Source organism: Macrotis lagotis, chromosome 2, assembly GCF_037893015.1.
Source record: "Macrotis lagotis isolate mMagLag1 chromosome 2, bilby.v1.9.chrom.fasta, whole genome shotgun sequence".
NCBI lineage: Eukaryota > Metazoa > Chordata > Mammalia > Peramelemorphia > Peramelidae > Macrotis > Macrotis lagotis.
This window is the reverse complement of record NC_133659.1, coordinates 331,379,219-331,400,086: the sequence shown is the minus strand read 5'-3', so window position 1 is coordinate 331,400,086 and position 20,868 is coordinate 331,379,219. Positions and strand designations below refer to the sequence as shown.

Here is a 20,868-nt window from a genome sequence, read left to right as displayed (position 1 = left end):
ATACAAAGGCCTCAAGGCCCTCAAGGAGATTATTCTTTTGAAAGAGATGATATGTATACACTGAGGGATGGGGCAAACCTGTGATTTCATTGGTATAGCGATCTCTCAGATGAGGGAACCCCCTCTGTGAGTCATCACCTCCTCTACATCTTACTGTCTTAAAATGGGATGGTCTATGGATAGATTTCATGGAGTTTGCAAAATTTTATGAGGGAGGGACTCATCCCTTTCTTTTCATTAGCCAGTAAATGGAATTTTTTAGAAACAACTAGACGGTCCAATGGGTAGAGCACTGACCTTGAAGTCAGGAGGACCTGAATTCAAATTCAACCTAAGACACTTAGTAGCTGTATGACCTCAACCATGATCGCCTCACATCCATCCAGGGCCATCTCCAGTCATCCTGATTCACATCTGACCATTGGACCCAGGTGGCTCTGGAGGAGAAAGTGAAACTGTGACCCAGCACACCACTCTCTCACTCAAATCCAGTTCGCTTGCTTGTCATGGCATCATCTCCTTAATGTCATGGTCTTCTTCCAAAACAAAGAACACCATCATCATCAAACATCATCAATGGAATTTATTATTTCCTTCAACTTCTAAAAAATATTATTCTGAGAAGAATTAATCTAAACATTTCTCCAGACTCCTCTCTCTCTCTCTCTGTCTCTGTCTCTGTCTCTGTCTCTGTCTCTCTCTCTCTCTCTCTCTCTGTTTCCTCTCTGCTCTCTCACTCTCTCTCTAGTTCTTTCTCCCTCTCTCCTCTGTCTCTCCTTTTTCTGTCCTCTGCCTGTCTTTATCTTTGTCTCTTGTCTATCTGTCTGTCTCTTTGTCTCTCTGTCTGCCTGTCTTTGTCTCTGTCTGTCTCTGTCTCTCTATCTCTCTGTCTCTCTTACACACACACACACACACACACACACACACACACACACACACACCCCAAGCTTGTGCTGGTAAGCATGTACCTCATTCAAAAGCAGTTTAAAAAGATAGTTCTTGGGGTGGCTAGGTGGCTCAGTGGCTAGAGCACCAGCCCTGGAGTCAGGAGGACCTGAGTTCAAATTTGGCCTCAGATACTTCATAATGACCTAGCTGTGTGGCCTTGGGCAAGTCACTTAACCCCATTGCCTTGCAAAAAAAAACTAAAAAAAGTTCTTAACCACAGTAGCCTAATTTTAAAAGTACTATCTAAATCAGGAATTAAAACTAACTTCACAGAGAATCTTGGCATCAATGCTTGCCATCACCAGGAAGAAGCAGGGGGTGGAAAGCTAAATCAAACCACTGCCTTTCTCAGTCTCAGGTCAGAACTAACTCAAGGGGCTTCAGTTCTTTCAGCCTTTCCCATTCTTAGGGGTCTGAACAAATGGAGATGATTTGATGCTTGGGGCCGTCTTTTCAACAACCTAGTTTCAGTGTCCATTGAAAACACACACGCCCAATCCATCTCTAGCTCACTTTTTTCTTCTTTTTCCTACTCTACCCTCAACCCTGCACACAGATGTCCAACTCTTACAATAATTTCTCCCGGTGAGAGAAATTTGCTTTGGATTACATCTTCCAAAGTTCTTTCAACTAGGTCTCAGAGTCTCTTCCTGCCTGAAGGGAGATTAGCTTTGCTATACACCTGCATAACTCTATACTAAATAAACTCAGGATAATTTGAGGGAGGGAATGTACTAAGAGCTAGGGGAGGGGGGAACCTTCATGTAGAAGGCTTGAGTTTGTAGAAGCTAAAAGTGAGGATGGAGAACAGTGCAGAAATGGGAGACAACCTACACAAGTGAAAAAAACAACACACATTGTCATCAAGAGACAGCTAAGTCCACAAGAACTGGGGAGCTCCTGTTCTGCATCTACTTGCCTCTGGTGATGCAGGGGTTCCCTTTTCTTACACTCATTATCACTCACTTGTATAACCCAGAGGCAGTTTTAATTATAAGTTAGATTATAAAAATTCTCCATGTATAATGGATAAGAAATTTGTCTTGGATAAACCTGGATTCAAATCTTGTCTCTGATCCATACTAACTGTGTGACCTTGAATAAGTCTCAAGACTGAGTAGCCAGTTGCACTGGCAGAGAAAGTTTCCTTCTTAGGGAGTTCTCTATATCAATGAAATCACAAGTCCAGTTTTTCCTATATCAGATTATGGCTAATGTTCAGGCCCTCTCCCAAAAGAGGTGGAAGGGAGCAGAATTTACAAGAAATTCAATGTATATCACGAATCAGGTATGGGACACATTTACTCCTATAAATACAAAAAAAAAGACTAAATCTTCAAAACGAGATAAGCTTGGGGCAACTAGTTGCCATAGTGGATAGAGTACAGGCCCTGGAGTCAGGAGTACCTGAGTTCAAATCCGACCTCAGACGCTTAATAATTACCTAGCTGTGTGACCTTGGGCAAGTCACTTAACCCCACTGCCTTGTAAAATTAAAAAACAAAAACAAAATAAAGAAACAAAAACATACAAACTTGCCTTAGCTGGATAGGATTCGGTAAGAACATATAACTACAAGCACAGAGATCTTTCCATCTCACTGGTATTTCACTTCTTCTCTGTATTATTTTCCCTATTAGAATGGGAGCCTCTTTGAGGACAGGCACTATCTTATTTTTCTGTTTGTATCCCCAGAGCTTTGCATATTGTAAGGGTATAATAAATGCTCATTCATGCATTCATATATCCATTAATTCATTAGTTCACAAGACCATAAAGCAATTTGTGAGACTGCTGATTGAACAGATTACATTTCACTTTCACCCTATCCTTTCTTTCCTTTCCAAGTCAAAACCTCTTTTGGACTTCCTGCTCAACTGTTCCCAGACTCTTGCAACTGCCAGTTAATCATTTGGACCTTTGGAACTCACATTCACCTATAATCCTGCACATACCCACCTTGAGGTTGATGGGCAGTCAGTCATCTAAGGAGAAAAAGTACCAAATGAAACAAAACAACAAAAAGGCTCAGCAAAGACCTATGGGTAGGCTAACCTAGCTGAGTTCATGATTCCTGGTGGGGAGTAGGGGTGGGGAAGGCAGAAGCAGAATAAAGGGAGATAGCCACTGCATCCTCACCCTTCCTCTTCATCCCCCATACATACTTTTGTCAAAGCAAAAGTACTGTAGCCAAGAAGGCTGAAGGAAATCTTATTTCTGATGCCATAACCTGCCCCTTCCATCAATGTCAGGGTATGGAATGGGGTTGGAAAGGGGCCATTCAGGCTTTCAATACTGGAATACCACATGGCCAGAAACAACCGGACTATTCACTGATGTCCCAGCATTGAGTCACCATGTCCTTGGAGTCTCCATATATTTCCAGGGAAGTTCTGATTGCATGGTCCCTAGGATAGACCCATTCAGGTTACCACTCTGCTACATAGGTCATGGACCTCTAATTTGAAGGGACTTTAGAGAACATTTACTTCCATAATGCCAGTCACAGGTTTTCAAGACAATTTCCTCCACAAAATGCTCCTGAAAAGTGAAGTCATTCAAGTACTATCACCCTCAAATGACAGAGGAGCAAACTGAGATCTGGAAAGATGAAGGGACTTGCACAGGGTCACACAGCTAGTAGACATCAGGGGCAGGACTCAAGCCCAGGCGACTGATTCTTGATGGTAAATTGGCAGCACTTTCCACATGGTCTCTTCTGACTCATCACTACAGGATATAAAGGGGCCACTAGAGGTCTTGGGTTCCCCTTGGGATGGGGAAAATTAAAGGCAGCAAGTCCCAGAAAGCCAAGGAAGCACCCCCACTGTAGGATCCTGCTGCTTCCCCATCTAACCCACGTTCATGGCTCCCATTCACAGAGGTGAACCTAAACTTTACCATCGGATCTCAAGAGCTGTGAGACATAAAGACCCCTGGCTCTGGATTCAATTAGGAAGAAGTGGATTCAAATTCTGACTTTGATATTTGCAACCTTTCTGACTCTTATCAAGTTACTACATTTCTTTGGATCTCAGTTTCCTCAGCTTTTAAATAAGGGCATTGGGCTAGATGGTTTGACCCTTCCTTCCTTCTCAAAATCGAGGCTCCTGTGACCCCGTGATTTTAAATGTGATCAGTCAATAGATCTACATACAGTTAGTCCCATTCCTCCCTAAATAGGAATCATTGGGTAAGGACCCAGTGCTCATATGTAATAAGCCACTCCATGCCACTGCTTTGCCACCCTTTTGGGAAGCTTCTCTCTTCTCTGTTCTCTGTGATCTCTACCCATCTCATTCTCCCCTCAAGTCAGGAAGCCTTCCTCCAACCCCAAGACAATCATTTTGAGGAAGTTATCAAGCCCCTCCAATACTCACACAGTGAGGTGTCTTCCTTCAGACTAATCTCCCCTGTGACCCATTTCCTCCCTCAAAGGTAATTCCCAGAACTGACCCTCCCAAAAGGTCTGACCAAGAAGGAAGAGAGTGACTCTATTACCTCCATTTAAAAAACTTAAGTCAATACCTTCTATTTCATATCTCTTTCATTTCAGAATATACCCACCTACCTGAAGATTCATCTGTCCCTTATAACAAAATTTAAAAGAAAACACAGTTTGGAAAACCCAGTTCACTGTCTGACTACCTCTTTGCTCATAAATGTTTTTGTTCTTTTTTTTAATCTTTGTGCAAGGCAAATGAGGTTAAGTGACTTGCCCAAGGCCACACAGCTAGGTAATTATTAAGTGTCTGAGACTGGATTTGAACTCAGGTACTCCTACTCCAGGGTCGCTGCTCTATCCACTGTGCCACCTAGCTGCCACTATAAATGTTTTTGTTAAAGTAGCCTGAGATCATTCCAAGAAAAAAGGAAAGTCATAACCTTTGATCTATTTTAATTCCAATTTCAACTCTTCTGATATGTCCTTTACCAAGGCCTCCACATTCCCCAGTCTAAACCATTCTCCCTTTTAAAAGTCCTAGTGGTCCTGTTCCCTAATCAATTGGTGCTAGAAATCTTGGTGGGCTCTACTAAGAAGAAGAGTCATTTCTACGTTAGTGGGAAATAATCTGAATGCCTGACCTTGCCCTGCCATCCACAGGAGTACTAGTTTTGTAAAGGGAGTCTCTGTGCAGAAACAACAAAGAAACTTTAAGAGAAATGGCAGGCTGCAGAGCCCATGGATAGAAAGGTACATTTTACTGAAAAGAAACAGATTAGATAATGAGGATAGTCAGCGTATCTAAAAGATACACTCCTTGGAGAAAAATCTACCAGATGGAAGGAGAGAAGCATCATGGAGATCATTTGGGTGAATGACAAGGAGGGAGAGACTTTCCAGAAGGAAGGGATAATTGGATCTTGAGTTCTGTTTACAACAGAATTTGGGGGACTTTATCTGGACCTCTGTTGGACCTCTTTGTGTGTATGTGTATATATGTGTGTGTGTGTGTGTGTGTGTGTGTGTGTGTGTGTGTGCGCGCGCACACGCTAAAGCAGAGGAGTTGAGGACTTTCTCGATTTGCTTTAGCGATAATTCCATCCTTTAGAGTAGGACTATGGAACCTTTTTTCAGCCCTGAGCCATTTGGATATTTATAACATCATTTGCCTGCTATTTTTGGTCAAACATTTAATTAATTTACCCCTAAAAAGCTCCTAGAGTTATTGAATTTCAAGTACTACCTGTGGTTGGCATGGCAGTGCCAGACCAAATGATTTGCAGGACTTTATGTGAGCTGCAGACCTGACATTCCCCACCCCTGCTTTAGAAGGTGAAAGATTTGATGATGGGATCTACTATTCTGGACTTGATTTTGACCCAGAAAAACAAGGCATTGGTTGTTAAGGTAGAAATGAGGAAAGCCTTGGGTGGAAGAGCCTACTTGTAGAAAGCAAGCTCCTTAAGGACAGGGACCATGTCATTTGTATCTTAGGAGTCCGGCAATGCTTCAGGACCTCCATTAGCTTTCATCCATATCATTGTAAGAGGTCCTCAATATTTCAATGAGTTGGATCAATTGTTCCCATGACAGTGACTGAAGTATTGAGTCAAAAATACAGCTTCTGACCCCCAAACCAATACCAGATACAATCATTCATGCTTTCCCTGGACCAGTTAGTTTATCTGTGCCTGGTAAATTATAGTTTACAAAGCATTCTCACAGTGTCTAGGGGGTCAAACTATAGCCCAGATGAGTTCTGATCTTATCTGTGTGATTTCTCTGAATAAGCGATCTTAAGGGTGGAACAAACTTCAGTTTCTATCACTAGCCCATAATTATATATACAGACTGTTTCTCAACTACTGTTCATTTACATTACTGCACTGGGTAAGGGTCTTCACTGTGTGGTTACCTCCCATTAGAATGTGAGCTCCTGGAGGGCAGGCACTAGTTTTGCCTTTCTTTGCACCCCAAGACTTACCACAAGGCCTGATACAGAATTAATGGTTAATAAGCTCTTTATCTGTCTTTCTTTATAAGGCTTCTACCCTAGAATTTGTTATTCAGTCATTTCAGTTGTATCCAACTCTTTGTAACTCCATTTGGGATTTTTTTAGGCCAAGATACTAGAATAGTTTGCCATTCCTTCTCCAGCTCATTTTAGACATGAGGAACCCGAGCCAAACAGGATGAAGTGACTTAACTTATGTGTCTGAGGGCAGATTTGAACTTAGGAATGAGTCTTTCTCACTCCAGCACTAGTATTTTATCCAACGTGTGCCTGTAGAACGCTAGAACTACGTGTCTGTTAACACCTGAGAAGTCGGATGAATGGAGGAGTCCCAATATCTACACTGTGCATCTAACCTGCAAACCACTCTAGGATCACCAACTGGCCAAGAGACCTGCCATCATCATCATCGTGCCATGGAGAGAGCCCTCACCAACATCCAAAGGAGAGGTTGGGGAAATAGAGAAGTCCCTTCCAGCAGCCTAGCCACCGGACCTCTAGAGTGCAGGGCTCCAAAGCATGAGCCTGTGTAATGTAGGGAAGATTCCCTCTGAATGATGAGTCCTCCTGGTGCCCCCTTGGCATGGTGGTGGCCCTGCCTCCCCAGGAAGACTGTGTGGGGGTGCCTCCCTCTGAATGATGAGTCCTCCTGGTGCCCCCTTGGCATGGTGGTGGCCCTGCCTCCCCAGGAAGACTGTGTGGGGGTGCCTCCCTTGGCGTGGTGGCCCTGACTCCCCACGAAGGCTGTGTGGGGGTGCCTCCCTCTGCGAGGTCCTCCTGGTGCCCCCTTGGCATGGTGGTGGCCCTGCCTCCCTCTGCGAGTCCCCCCTGGTGCCCCCCAGCCCTGGCCCCGGCCACGCCCCCTGGAGGCCCCACGGTCCACGGAAGGCTCGCGGCGTGGGTAAGGCGCTGGGCACCCGCGGAGGCGAGCTGGCCGGGCCGGGCTGAGCTGGCCGGGGCCCCGGAGACGACACGGCGGCCACCGGGCCGGGGGCTCGGGAAGGGGCTGCGGGCCCGCGGGGCGGCCGGGGCTTGGGCCCAGATCCTGGGGCCTTTGCCGGGCGGCGGGGGCACTCGCTGCCGGACTCGGGGGCCCCCCGCCCCTCCCCCGGTCCCGTGGTCCCCCGGAGGGCCGGGTCCGCACGGCGCCTGCGCGCCGGCCGCGCCGAACAAAGGGCCGCGCAAGTTAGCGGAACAAGTTGGAGCGGGCGGCCCGTTCCTCAGGCGCGCCGCGGGCAGCTGCGAGCGAAGCCCCGCCCCTTCCCCTGTCCCGAGCTTCCGCCTTCTCGCCCGAGGCCCCATCCCGCCGGCGGACAGGGACCCGCACCAATCATCTGCCCGGGCTCCGCCGAGGCCTCCCTTCGGGGGCGGGACTTCCCGTGCCGGTTGCTAAGACAATCTCGTTTCCCTCCTTGACAACGCCAGGAGGCGGCGGCGGCGGCGGCGGCGGCGGCGGCGCGGGGGCCCCGGCGGCGGGAGCAGGTGAGGGCGGCCCCGGGGGGCTGGGGGAGGGCGCCCCGCGGCCGTGTCCGTCCCCCGCCCCGGAGCGAGCGGCCTCGGCTCCCAGGCCCCGGGCCCTCCGCGGAGCCGTGACCCGCCCCCCGGGCCGCCGCGGCCGGAGCCCCGCCTGGATGCCCCCGATGCCCCTCCGGGGTGCCCTCTCCGACCTCAGCCCCGCGCCCCGGCCCTTCCGGCGTCCCTTCTTTCTCGTCGTTCTTCTGTTCGCGGTTAAGCGACCTGCCCAAGGCCACACGGCCGGGCAATACCAAGTGTCTGAGGCCGCACTTGAACTCAGGTCCGCCCGCCTCCGGGGGTGCCCTCTCCACGGCGCCCCCCATTCTTTCTCTTCTTAACTTCTGCGCCCTCTCGGCCTCCTAACCCTCGCCGAGCAGCGCTCGCCTCCCTCGAGTCTCCCCTCTGCTTTCTCCAAGCTTGGAGGCGGCTCCCCGGCTTCCACCCCCCCACATTGCTGGGACTTCCCCATCTCTGCCCTCACCCGCCTCCGCCCCTGCGCCCCTTGCATCCGCTGCCCGGTGGGGTGTCAAATTGAGCGCTTTTTTCATTCCCTTTGCACCGTCTAAGAGTCAGCCCCTCTTGTTTCTGGGTGCTCTCCCCCATGGGCGGCGTTCTGCTATCTGTGCTTAGGTTAGGACTCTGACCCTCTCCTCTCTCTGTCTCCATCTCCATCTCCATCTCCATCTCCATCTCTCCCCTGGCTCTCTTGATGATCTCATATGTTTCCACCGATTCCACCATCATCCTTAGCTCGATGACCTGATCTACTTACCCAGCCCTCACGTCTCTCCTGAATTCTAGGCCTAAATCTCTACCTGACAAGTAGGTTTCTCCAATTCAACAAGTCCAAAATGAAATCTCTTCTCCAGACTCACTAGCAGTACCCTGCCTGCAAAGCCTTGAAGGGATCACTTCACTCTTACTCATCTTCCATAGCCAATCAATTATCAATATACCTGATTCTGCCTCCCCCACCTCTCTTGCGTCTGTCCTCTTCTCTCCATTCATACCACAGTCCCCCCGCCCAGTTCAGTTGCCCTCTCTCTTCCATCTGATCTCTGCCCTCTCCAGTCCATCAGCTGCCATCCTGATATTCCTTAAAACACCAGTCTCACTTCCTGCTCAGGAAGGTTCCTTGTTACCTCAAGACGAAAATGCAAACTCCTCTGTTTGGCATTTAAAGCCATACACAGACTGACTCCAGCCTATCTTTCCAGCAGATTACACATCACTCCCCCTCACATACCGTTTCAGCCAAACTGGCCTACTTCTCTGTTTTCCCATACACAACATTCCACCCCCATTTCTATGACTGTACAACCTGCCCCCTTTAGCTGAAATGTTCTCTAGCCTCTTGGAATCCCTGCTAACTTTCAAGGCTCAGCTCAAGGGCCACCTGTTCCAACAGGCAAGTGAAAGAGCAGAGAGAATATTGAACTCGAAAGTCGGTGAGATCTGGGTTCAGAATCCTTCCCAGATACTTTGTAACTTTGTGGCTCTGAGCCAGGCTCTTAACCTTTCTGTGCCTCAGTTTCTTCCTGTGTAAAGTGAGGGGGGTCGAACTCAATGACCTAGCTCTCTTCTACTCTGAATCGGTGATCCTAATTCACCAAGTTTTCAGCATCTCTCATTTTGTTTTTATTTTCAGACATTTTTCATACAGATTGTATACCCCTGGGAAACATAAGGAGGAGAGATGGCCATTCCTGGCTTGGGAAATGTCCTAAATCTCATAAGACACTAAGGCTGAAGAAAGGGTAAGAAAAATCAGTTCCATTTATTCAGACAAAGTAGCATGAGGAAAATCATGATGTGACATGAGCCTCGAAAGTGCCGTAGAATTGGAAGTAATCTCAGAAACTGTTTGGGCCCATCCCTCCCTGATGAGGAAATTCCTCCCACCATGATGTCCTTTTTGTCCCCTGCCATCAGCTGAAGATGGGTCCTCCTGCTATCTTGGCTCCATTGTCAAAATTACCCCAAATTGTTCTCTCTGCCTATAATCCCTCCTACATACTTTCCCCAACACAGCTCTGATTGTCATTTCTCTGCCCCAAAGCCTTTGAGGGCTCCCCATTGTCTATGAACAAAGCTCCAATGCACCCACTTTTTCACTGTGATCTCCCACTATTCCGGTGTGCCCACCCAGGAGGGTGAAGCAAATGACTCCCTTAACATGCCCAAGTCTTTTCTGCTTTGTTCATGCTGATACCTCCTTCTAGAATGTTCTTCCTTCCCCACTTTTCCTATTAAAGACCTTCCATCTTACAAGGCCCAGCTGAAATGCCACTTCTGTGAAGCATTCTCCCCCTCCTCTGAATTCTTATTGCACTTTTTGCTCATATTTTTCTTACAGGATTTGATTCTTAACCAAGTTTATTTCCTTTCTTTCTATCTTATATTCTAGTTATCTGTGACTTCTGTATACAAATAATCCTTAAGAGGTAGAGATTGTAGGAAGACTGTGCCACAAGTGGAAAGAGCACCAGACCTTGATTCAGGAGACACAGCTGCTCTCCATTCCAGCTGTGTGTCCTTGGGAAAGTCAACTTTTTGACCCTCTGTTTCCTCATCTGTAAAGGAGGGCTTGGATCAGATGATTTCTAAGGTCCTTTGTCCCTCCTAAGAGTTAGGGCAAAGTTTGTGTCACCCGGCCTCAGTATCCCAGGAAACATTCTTCAACTAAGAGGAAGCAGAGGAGAGGCCACCCTGGTGATGGCAGGCAATGGGAACAGCAGCCAGAGAAAAGCATCCTGCCCAGGGCAGGATGAGCTTGGGTGCCTATGAGGAGTAGCTCCATTTGATGAAGGCAGAAACTTCTCAGCCTCCTAGAATTTTAAAGGTGGGAGAGATTTCAGACAATCTCCATCCCAGTCGGCCTGTCTGGAGGAAGACTGCTCTGCCTCAATGGAAAGAGCATTGGATTTGGAGCCCACAGAACCCAGTTCAAATGCCCCAATCCCTTCAGTCTGTCTGTAAAACGAAGGGGTTGGTCTAGACCAGAGATGTCAGTGATGCGGCCCTTCGGGAACCTGTGGGCCACACAATATTCCTGGGTGTGACCTGACTCAGATTAAAAATGTTAATTTGGAAATGTTTAGCAGAATAAAAATACAATAAAATATGGATAACATTACATTTAAAACTGGGTCACTATGTGGCTGGTAGGGATCTTTAGATGCAGTTTAGTGGCCCCCATCTCTCTTTGACACACCAGGTCTAGATCCTCAATAAGCTTCCTCTAAAAATTGATGGTCCCTTGATCTCTGCTAAGTGGTGATCTGTCTTTGGCTTTCACAAACTTTCATGTGGATGGGGGAGTCTTATAGCTCCTGAGGCACCTCCTATGCCAAAATGAGGGGAATGAACTGAAGACTCTCTGCCCCCCATTCCCCCATCCCAACACAGGGCAATAAAACAACCAAACATTTGTAAAGATGATGCTCTTGGCATCAGATAGTTTTCTTAGCACCGTATATATCCCTCCCACTGTACCCCCATCAGTTCCCCAGCCCTCCTACAGAACTAGTAATTGGAGCTCTCATTTCTTTGACTTTTTAGAGTTCTGGAGAATCTTTAGTATGCCTGCCTTAATGGCTGTGCTTCTTTCCTTTACTACCAGTGTATAGATGGCAGATGGGAGAGTGAGGGCGATAAAGGAGAAGAGAAATGATGGCCAGTGATGGGATTGTGGGTATGTGTGTAATAATACATGGTTGAAGGGAGATGGACAAGAATGGACATAGACCTGGACTAGCCTCATCATCTGGAGTTTATTCAGTAATAACTGGATTTTTAGATCTTAGAGGTGCAGGGCTGCTGTTTGTCTACACTTCTTTGAGACCCCCCACCCACCCCCTTGAGAAGAGTATTTTACAAAAAATTGAATCAATGGTTGGGTGTGGGTTCAGCTGACATGCAGCCTTTCATCCTCCCCACCTGTGTGCTCTGGAGAACTTCCCTAAGTCTGCAGCCTCTCCCCGGGGTGAATGGAGAGAAATAGGGGAGGCATTCTGAAATGCTTCTGAGGCAAGCATTTCATTTCTGGTTGCCACATAAACATGTCTGTTAATGAGAAGGAAGCATGGCATGATTTAGAAAGAATCCAGAGAAGGGCACTCCCACATCCTGGGGGCTCCTGGGACACCTGCCCGGAGCCTACCACACCCAGGCCTCTAATCCCTCTTCTGTACAATGAAGGCATTGGACGAGAGGATCTGGGGGCTCTGCCCATTGTAGGTGCCCAACAAATGCCTGTTTGTGTATTCAAGGTCCCTTCTGACAATTCTGATTTATGATAGGCTTCCCAATGGCAGTGGCTCAAGCATTGCTATGAATTATGAATTGTCTGGGATGGGTAGAGAGAGTCTGATCTCCTGGGCTCCTGTTGCCTAGGAGAAGCCTTTGTTTGGGGTACTGACTACCAAGGTTGTTGGAAACACTTCTGGGTCGACGCTGTCAGTGAGAACCATCAGAAGCAGAGAGGATGAAGATCCTTAGTGACTTGGTGTTCAAGACCAGTAACTCTCAGAGGTAGCCTGAAGTCTTCGAGATTAGGGCTGCCGGAGCATCTTAAATTATTAAGATGCTTTCTTTTAAGCCTGACCTGATTCCTTTCTGGCCCCCTCAGCTCCACTTTATTGGCATAGAAGATGAATAAGGTTATTAAGAACTAGTTACACATAAGGACCCAAAGGACTTTGAAGAGTTTGTTTTCTTCCCTTGGTGCTGTGTGAGATGCCTTCGTTTATTTTTATTGAACATTTTGTTACATCCTTTCAAACTTAATTAAATCTGGTATCATTCTTTCAGTAGGAATGAGGGAAAATTATGAATGCTAGAGCTGTCTTAATTGCAGTGTCATCCTTTTCTTTAGTACTTTACAACGGAAAGTGAGGCAAAAGCAGAGGATGCCCATTTTACGGTTGGAGAAACTGAGATGCAGAGAAGTTGTGACTTGCCCAAAGGTCCATTAGTTAATTATCATCATAACTGACATTGTGATGATACTTTAATAAGTTTTACAAAGTACTTTCTTCACAATTACCCTATGAATAAGGTAGAGCAAGTGTCACTGACCCCAACTTAGAGATGAAGAAACTGGGGTTCAGCCACTTTACAGCTGCGCTACCTTGGGCAAGCCCCTTAATGTCTGAAACCTTCAGTTTTCTTTACTTTAAAAAAGAGATAATAGTAGCTTCCTAGAGTGGTGAGATCAACCTTTGGCAAATGTTAGCTATTAGAATGAGGACCTAGGAACTGCCATCTTTGAAACGCCTTCTCAGGGCACTTCCTTAGGGTCTCCAGGGTCCAGACATCTGGATGACTGGGCATTTTAGGTATCCCATCAGGCTTCCAACCCCAACCTCAGTCTTGGGTTGGACCTTTATTAATGAAGGGAAGGTAGAAGTAAAGAGCTCAAAGATATCAGGACACTGGAGGTGTGGCATAGCATGGAGGAGGAGAAAGGCTTGGTGAGATGAGAATCCTAAGCTAAAGTCAAGAAAGGTTTTACTTTGGAAAATGCCAGCCTGTGCATAGCAACAGATGACAGAGCACAGACTTTAGAAGACCCAGCCCTGAACTTTAGTGTGCTTGGTCTGTGGACTAAGGAAGAGAAAGCCAGCCTCATGCCTTCTCCAGGTGCCCTATCTCAGCCTGGGTCACTCTCCTACTGCCAAGGAAGATGATGGAGAGAGCAGCCAGGCAGGAGCTGACCATTCAGATTGGTCCTTTATTAACCAAGGATCATCAGTGTCAACTCCCTGCCTGGAGTATATTAACCTTATAATTCTCCCTTCTGAAGCTCCTTGATTGACCCTTTGTCTTGTGTAGCCAGAATGAATTCCATAATCACTGGGTTGGGGCAGCTAGGTGGAAAGAGCACCAGCCCTGAGGCAGGAGAACCTGAGTTCAGGTCTGACCTCAGACACTTAATACTTGCCTAGCTGTGGGCTAGTCACTTGACCCCATTGCCTTAAATAAAAAAATTTTAAAAAAGATCAGTGTGTCACCACCCACTTGTATCCTTCCTACCAGGGGAAGGTAGTGCCATCTCAGCAGAGGGAGAGGAGAGAAACAGAGAATGAAGAAGTGGAGAGAAGAGGGAAGGAGAGAGAAAGAGAATTAAGTATGATGTGCAAAGCTCTGAGTAACAAATACAAACAAGACTGTCAGTCCCTGTTCTCAAAAAGCTCTATTCCCATAGAGGAAGACTGTAAAAGGGATCTGGAAAGTAGGGAGAGATGGAAAGGGAGGTGTGGAGGGCAGAGAACAGCCCAGAGGGGGTGAAGTGAAAATAGGCCCCTCAGAGCTGGGGAGTCTGTCACCAGTCCAGAGCTTTGAGGGTCTCTAGAAAATGCCTCCTGTGTGTAGGACTCTGGCAAGTCTTACTTGGGGAAGATAGAAAGTTTAGATTGGCTCTCTGCCTAGTGGAGATAGATAAATATCGTTCCTTGGAGACTACCTGATGCCTCACTGGGGCAGAGGGATCCTTTGAATGTTATGTTCTTAGAGTATAGTCTCTTACACCAACTGGACCATCTGCTGAGTTACAGACGGAGAGATTGCACCCTGGATGGAATGCCCAACTGGAAGAATCAGCAACTCCCTAGATCCCATAATTGAAAGGGATCAGGGTCATTATATAGGTCATCATTATTATATAGCTGAAGAAATGGAAGCACAGAGATTAATTGACCTACTCAAGGCCACACAGCTAAGTTTCTGAGGCTGAATTTGAATCTGTCTTCTTGACTCCATCATACAGTATAAGCATCAAATCATTGCAACACAAAATCTAAGAGGAAAGAGTGATGTTGATGGAGGATTAAGGAAGGTTTCGTAGAGTGCGTGAGGAGAAGAGAGGAGGTTAGTGTTATAGGGTCCAATGTGAACAAACCTCCAAAGTCGGAAAGTGCCGGTGATATCTGAGTGGCAGACTAGTTTGTCTCTAGTGCAGAGAATGAATGCCTGGATGAAAGTTAGGTGACCCTATAAGACTGCATTGCAGAGTTGGTGGTACAGTTTTCCAAGAGCTTGGAATGCCACCTAGAAGACCTTGAACCTTATTCAGAAAATGGTAGAGAACCATTTGAGCAGAATGTGACAAGATAAATATAGGCAGAAGATTAGTCTCAAAGCTAAATGAAAACTGAATGGAGGGAAAAGACAGGGCAGAGAGATCTCTTAGAAGGCTGTTGCCTTGGTCCAACTGAGTGGAAATAGGAGACTACGGGAATTGGGAATGGAGCAGAGAATACCTGAAACATTGTGCCAGAAGGATTGACAGATCTTAGGAGTGCAATGTCCAGGAAAGGTGAGAGAAAGAGAGAAGATTGAGGATTGAGGCAGAGGTGGTGACACCAGGAAGAGGCATGACTATGTTTTGGACATGTTGGGTCTGAGTATCTTTTGGACATCTGATCTAAAGGCAGATAGGAATTTAGACTATCTCTCAAAAGGATTGGAGATCGAGTTTGAGAGGTCCTTTACATAATGGGGGTCATTGAAGCCAAGAGAGCAGTTGCCAAAGGAGAGCATATAGAGAGGAGAAGAGGACCCAGGAATTGGGGAGAAGAGAAGGAACTAGCCAAAGAAGGGGAGAAGTAGAAAAGGCTAGAGATCTGACCTGGAGCAAGTGCTAAGTACACGTGTATGAGTGGGCCTTTGGAGGGGAGGGCATGTAGGTCCCGGTAGGTGGTCAACAGAGCTATTCTACAAAGATCAAGGAAAATGGGTCTGATGACGGAGCAATCAGTAGTAACCTTTGAGAGAGGAAGGAGCTTGAGATTATTGGGGTGAATACCAGATGGTAAAATGTTAAAGAGAGCTAGAGGTAAAGTGGAGACAGACATAGATAGTCTTCAAGTAATTTAGCAGTGAAGGTGAGAATAGAGATAGCATGGATGGCAGCTGGATGGGATAGAAATTCTTTTTATTTTATTTTGTTTTTGCAAGGCAATGAGGTTAAGCGACTTCTCCAAGATCACATGACTTCTCCAAGGTCACACAGCTAGGTAATTCTTAAATGTCTGAGGTCGGATTTGAACCCAGGACCTCCTGACTCCAGAGCCAGTGCTCTATCCACTCTGCCACTTAGCTGCCCCAGGGAAGGCACTTTCAAACATAGGACTCATTGTCAGCAGGAAATACCATTTATATGTCAGTTGACCAGGGATTATAATTGTAAAAAGCACAAGAGCAATGGTAGTGAATTTAAGGAAAGTAATTTGCTAAATTGTCGCAACATTTCTGATGAAGAAGGTAGAGATGACGCAGACTGGTCTGCTGAAAGGAACGTTTCAATAAATCTTACTGCTGCCGCTAATCATAACTGAAATTATGGAGAATATTAGAGTTGAAACTTCCAAAGGCAGTAAAGTATTTGCTTTTGACACATGAGAAGAGTGAGTCCCATCAAGGGAAGTGACTTTGCCAGGGTCCCCCAGTTGGATAGGTTGGGACTCGAACTCAATCTTTTGCCTGCCAGTAGGCCAACTATGGAATGTTTTCCATTCACTCCTTTTTTTGTTTGTTTGTTTGGGGTTTTTTGTTTGTTTATATTTTTGCAAGGCAATGGGGTTAAATGACTTTCCCAAGATCACACAGCTAGGTAATTGTTAAATGTCTGAGGCTGGATTTGAAATCAAGTCCTCCTGACTTCAGGGTCAGTGCTCTATTCACTGCCCCACCTTGCTGCCCCCCTTTCATTTCGCCTTTCTCTCAAGCTCTGCAGGGCAGAAAGTCTTCTCCCCACTTGACCAACATTAGACACAGCCAGCAGAGCCAGGCCCAGCACCTGTACTTCTATGCTCTTAGTCCACCTGGACCAGACAGTCCAGAACTCCCTCAAGGACTCTCCAATTCAGAAGGAAGCCTGCTCAGGGGCTGCTCCCCCAGACCCATAGGTTCCGCTGGCATGAATAAGAACCACATCTTGGAGGGCATCATGGTGGCCAGCCCAGGGTGGGCTGTCACCCCCATCCTCGTTTGTCCCTTGATGGATTGTCTAATAGCATCACCTCGACTGTGCTTGGAGGCTAGTTGGCTTATAGTCAAGATGTGCTCCCTCGTGAGCGCGTGGGCTCGCAGCCTTGATCAGAGCAGCCTGTTCTTCCTCAGCCTCAGCATCTCCTGTTGACTCATCCTCCAAGCTGCAGACATGTTGGCCATTTGGAAAGGGACAGTGGAGGCGTGAAATGGGGGTGGGAGGATCAGATAGTTGCTGTGACCTATCCAGTGTGTGATTTGTGGTTGTAAAATCAACTTTCTTTGTTCCTGTTTTTCCTGTTTTCCACAGCATCCTCCAAGGGAAGCATTTTCTCCTGCTTCTGAGACAGCTGGGCCTGCCTCCTCAGCCTTCCTGGCTCACCCTAATTGCTACCATTAGCACCTCCCCAGGAGCACCCCTCTTTCCTCAGTTGCTCACAGTGCAAGGATCATGGGAGAAGAAGGAAAGAAGGATGATGCTGATTATAAGAGACTCCAAACCTTTCCTCTGGTCAGAGTAAGTTCTGGGAGGAAATGAGAAAGGATCCTCAGGACAGGTTGAGAAAGGGGCCATTGAGAAACAGTCTTCCCAGATGTCTCCCCCTCTCAATCTCCAGGGGTCCTCCTCAGAGCTGAGTGTGTCTGGCTTCAGTTCTGACTCAGGATTCCGATATGTTCGGGGGTTGGATAGGAGATGCTGGTGAGGCTGGCATGCCTGGGCCAGTTAGAGCAAAAAGACTTCCAGCCTTGCCCTCTGTGACCCATCAGCTTGCCCAACAGGGCAGAGCTTGTTCCCCTGCACATCCTTCTGGGGTGGGGGGCGGTACTCACATCCTCTCTGGACACAGCCTTGGGGCCTCCCCTCCACAGCTGTGTTGGTCAAATCAGACCTGGCCAGGCCTTGCCATGTCCTGTGCTGAGCCTTTCTGTCCTTCCCTCCTCCCCCAGCACTCAGACATGCCAGAAGAGATGAGAGTGGAGACCATGGAGTTATGTGTCACCGCCTGTGAGAAATACTCCAACAACAACGAGGTATCTGGTGACCTATGGCCCACCCCTCACCCCCCAGCTTGCTCAGCCTAGCTCAGGAACAGCCGGGCGCCCAGGGGAGGGATGGTAAGGGAAGGGAGTGAGGCCCTGCTGAGGACCCTCTTCTGAGGGTCGTTCAGATGATCTCAGCCATGACTTTACCATTGCCAGACCCTGCACGGGATGGTGATTGTAGCTCTTTTACCCTGGCCTTAATGGCAGAAGGAGCCAGAGAAGACTGGCAGAAAGACTACAGTGTGGCAGCAGTACCCTATTGATGTCATGTGGGGAGGGCAAGAGGGTTTAGGGAGCAGGACTGCAGGTCCGTGGTGGGGGTGCTATGAAGGGAAAGGCCCAAGTGAGAACCAACTTGTTAAGCTTGTCCATGTGCAGGCAGGGTCAGTGTCGCACTGACTTCAGCCTTTCCCATCAAAGCCCCCAGAAACATGGGAAATGTTAGGCTCTTCTCCATACGTGACAGTGAGCCTGACCAGTGGGCAGCAGGATGCCCAGAGCTTCCTGGGCCCTGGGGGGGTCACTGCCACCTACTGACCCCCATGGACCCATGAGGAAATGGAAGCCAAGAAAGGTGGAGGGACTTGTTCCTAAACCCCAGAGGTGAGATTCCAACTCAGGACCCCAACACCAGCTCACTCTTAGGCGGTGGTCCCAAGAGGCAGGGATGCAGCCTGAACCTGAAGCCCCAACTTCTCCACTCTCTGGTCCTGCTGCCTGGGGCCACTTTTCTGAGACTCATATTCCTCTTCTGTAAAATGGGGGCCGGCATCCTTGTCCTAGCCTGGGACCTCCCAGCATGTCTTGAAGGAAAGTTCTGTGAGTGGGAGCTCTCCCGATGATCTAGGGTTCTGGGCTGGCCCTTTGCAGAGTGCTGCCAAGATGATCAAAGAGACCATGGACAAGAAGTTCGGCGCTTCCTGGCACGTGGTGATTGGCGAAGGCTTCGGCTTCGAGATCACCCATGAAGTGAAGAACCTTCTGTACCTGTACTTCGGGGGCACCCTGGCTGTATGCGTCTGGAAATGCTCCTGACCCTGGCCCCGCCCCCACCCTGCCCCCACCCCTTTGGGCAGGCCCTGGCTTTGGAAGGGAACTGTGGGGTCTTTTTCTCTCTCCGTGTGTGTGTGTGTGTGTGTGTGTGTGTGTGTGTGGTGTGTGCATGTATGTCTGTGTGCGTCCGTCTGTCCGTCCAAGTGTCTACCGTCTCACTCCAAGAGTTGGGATATGGGAGCAAGGGCAGTGGGGGACGAGAGGCTTTCTCCTTGGACAAAGCCCCAAATTGGAGCCTGAGCCAGTCGGGAAGGGAGGAGGACCCATGGTCACCCTTGGCTCCTCTGAGCTTCCCTTCCCACAGCCTTTCAAGAGGCTTGGGGTCCCCTGGACCACCCAGCCTGCTGGGCATCACCTGGAAGGAGCTCATCCTTCCTCCTCTTCCCTGGCCAGAATCAAGTGGCTAGAAGACCCGACCTCTCCCGTGGGGACCCAACCTCTCCCGTAGGGGCAAGTGTTGAGCGCCCTGTCCTGTCCTCCCACTTGACCGCCTAGTTTACTCACCCACTGCATCTTAAATAGACTGACAGCAGAAGCGGCCGCCTCCTCTGGGGTGGTGGAAGCAGCCCAGCCTTCCCCCACTTTTCTCCTCACCTCCCTCCAGGAGGCCACTTTTTACACCTCCATAGCCACTGGCAGGGGGCTGGAAACCTTCCCAGGTCATGGAGGAGGCTCCAGGTTTAGGGGTGTCAACCCTCCTCCACAAGGGCCCCCAAGGCTGCTAGCTACTTAGTCATCAGGGACCCTGTATATTTGTACTACTAATTTCTCTGTCTTGGGTTTTCTATGTGATTTTTTTGAGTGGGTTGGAGAGGGGATTTAGTAGAAAGAAGAACTAACTGTATTTTACACAACAGTTTTATTTATATGAATGTTTTTGGTTTTTACGATTAAAGTTACCAGAAACAGATTCTAGTCTCCACACTGCTGAGGTTGAGTGAGGTGTGTGGCATAGACATTGCTGGGGGATGATGGCTCCAAGAAATACCCCAAGACCCTTCAAGTGGCCAAGGCATCTGAGAGGAGACCATTCGCCTAGGACACAGAGTCATCCCAAGTCAGATTAACACTCCCACCTCCCTCCCACAGGGATAACTCAAGGGCATGGTGATCTGCCATAGGATGGCAAACCCCAGATGTGGTTGCCGGTGGGGTCCTCCTTGCACCACCTCTTCCCCACTAAAGTGATTGCTGCCCCTGTTCCACCTGTCATCCCACTAAGTCACTGGGCCCTGTCAAGGTCGACTTCACCATCCCTTCCATTCCCAGGGCTACCATCATCCTCTCAGCCTTCATTCCCTCTCCCCCAGATGATCAGAGCAGCCCCCTCACTGGTCTCCCTGCCTGGACAGTCCCTCTCTTCAATCCATCTTATGCCCATAGCTGCAGGCATCTCACTCCCCTCCCTCAGTGATGACCCATTGCCCACCAGATCTAGTTTGGACTCATTGGCTCTATGATGAAGGTCCTCCAGTCTCGTCAGCCTCACCTCACCAGGTTTTCTCCCACACCATCCCCTTCCATGCCCTTCACTTCAGGTAAACAGTCCACATGCCATTCCCATATCTTCCACCTCTTTGCCTTTGCTCCCTTGACCTAAATTGCCTCCCCCTAACTCTCCATCTTCCCTCCATCCCTCAGGACCCCAGATCCCACCTGCTCCATGAGGCTCCTGCTAGTCCACTCAGACATCCTCCCTCCCTGCTATAAACTTGGTCCTTCCACAGCCTCCTCATGAACACTCTTTACATCCCACAAGTCCCTGTTCTTTGGTTCCTTTACTGAGCTAGACCCTCCCTGAGGCTGGTGTGTTTCACTTATCTCTGCCTTCCCCTTAGCTCCCAACCTGGAACATCAT

At 48.3% G+C, this 20,868-nt stretch overlaps 1 protein-coding gene across 3 annotated transcripts; it reads left to right on the top strand.

Annotated features, from left to right (window-relative positions):
• The first annotated feature begins 7,440 nt into the window (after nucleotides 1-7,440).
• DNAL4 (dynein axonemal light chain 4) lies at nucleotides 7,441-19,920 on the top strand. Of its 3 annotated transcripts, none has more exons than XM_074226955.1 (5): nucleotides 7,441-7,889; nucleotides 9,571-9,679; nucleotides 17,224-17,430; nucleotides 17,862-17,945; nucleotides 18,828-19,920. In XM_074226955.1, the coding sequence occupies exons 3-5, from the start codon at nucleotides 17,365-17,367 to the stop codon at nucleotides 18,990-18,992; spliced, it is 315 nt and encodes a 104-aa protein (XP_074083056.1). In that variant the 5' UTR covers nucleotides 7,441-7,889; nucleotides 9,571-9,679; nucleotides 17,224-17,364; the 3' UTR covers nucleotides 18,993-19,920. The 3 variants fall into 3 exon arrangements, with proteins under 3 accessions (XP_074083056.1, XP_074083058.1, XP_074083057.1); XM_074226956.1 differs by lacking the exon at nucleotides 7,441-7,889 and adding an exon at nucleotides 8,097-8,202; XM_074226957.1 differs by lacking the exon at nucleotides 9,571-9,679.
• The last annotated feature ends 948 nt before the right edge of the window (nucleotides 19,921-20,868 follow it).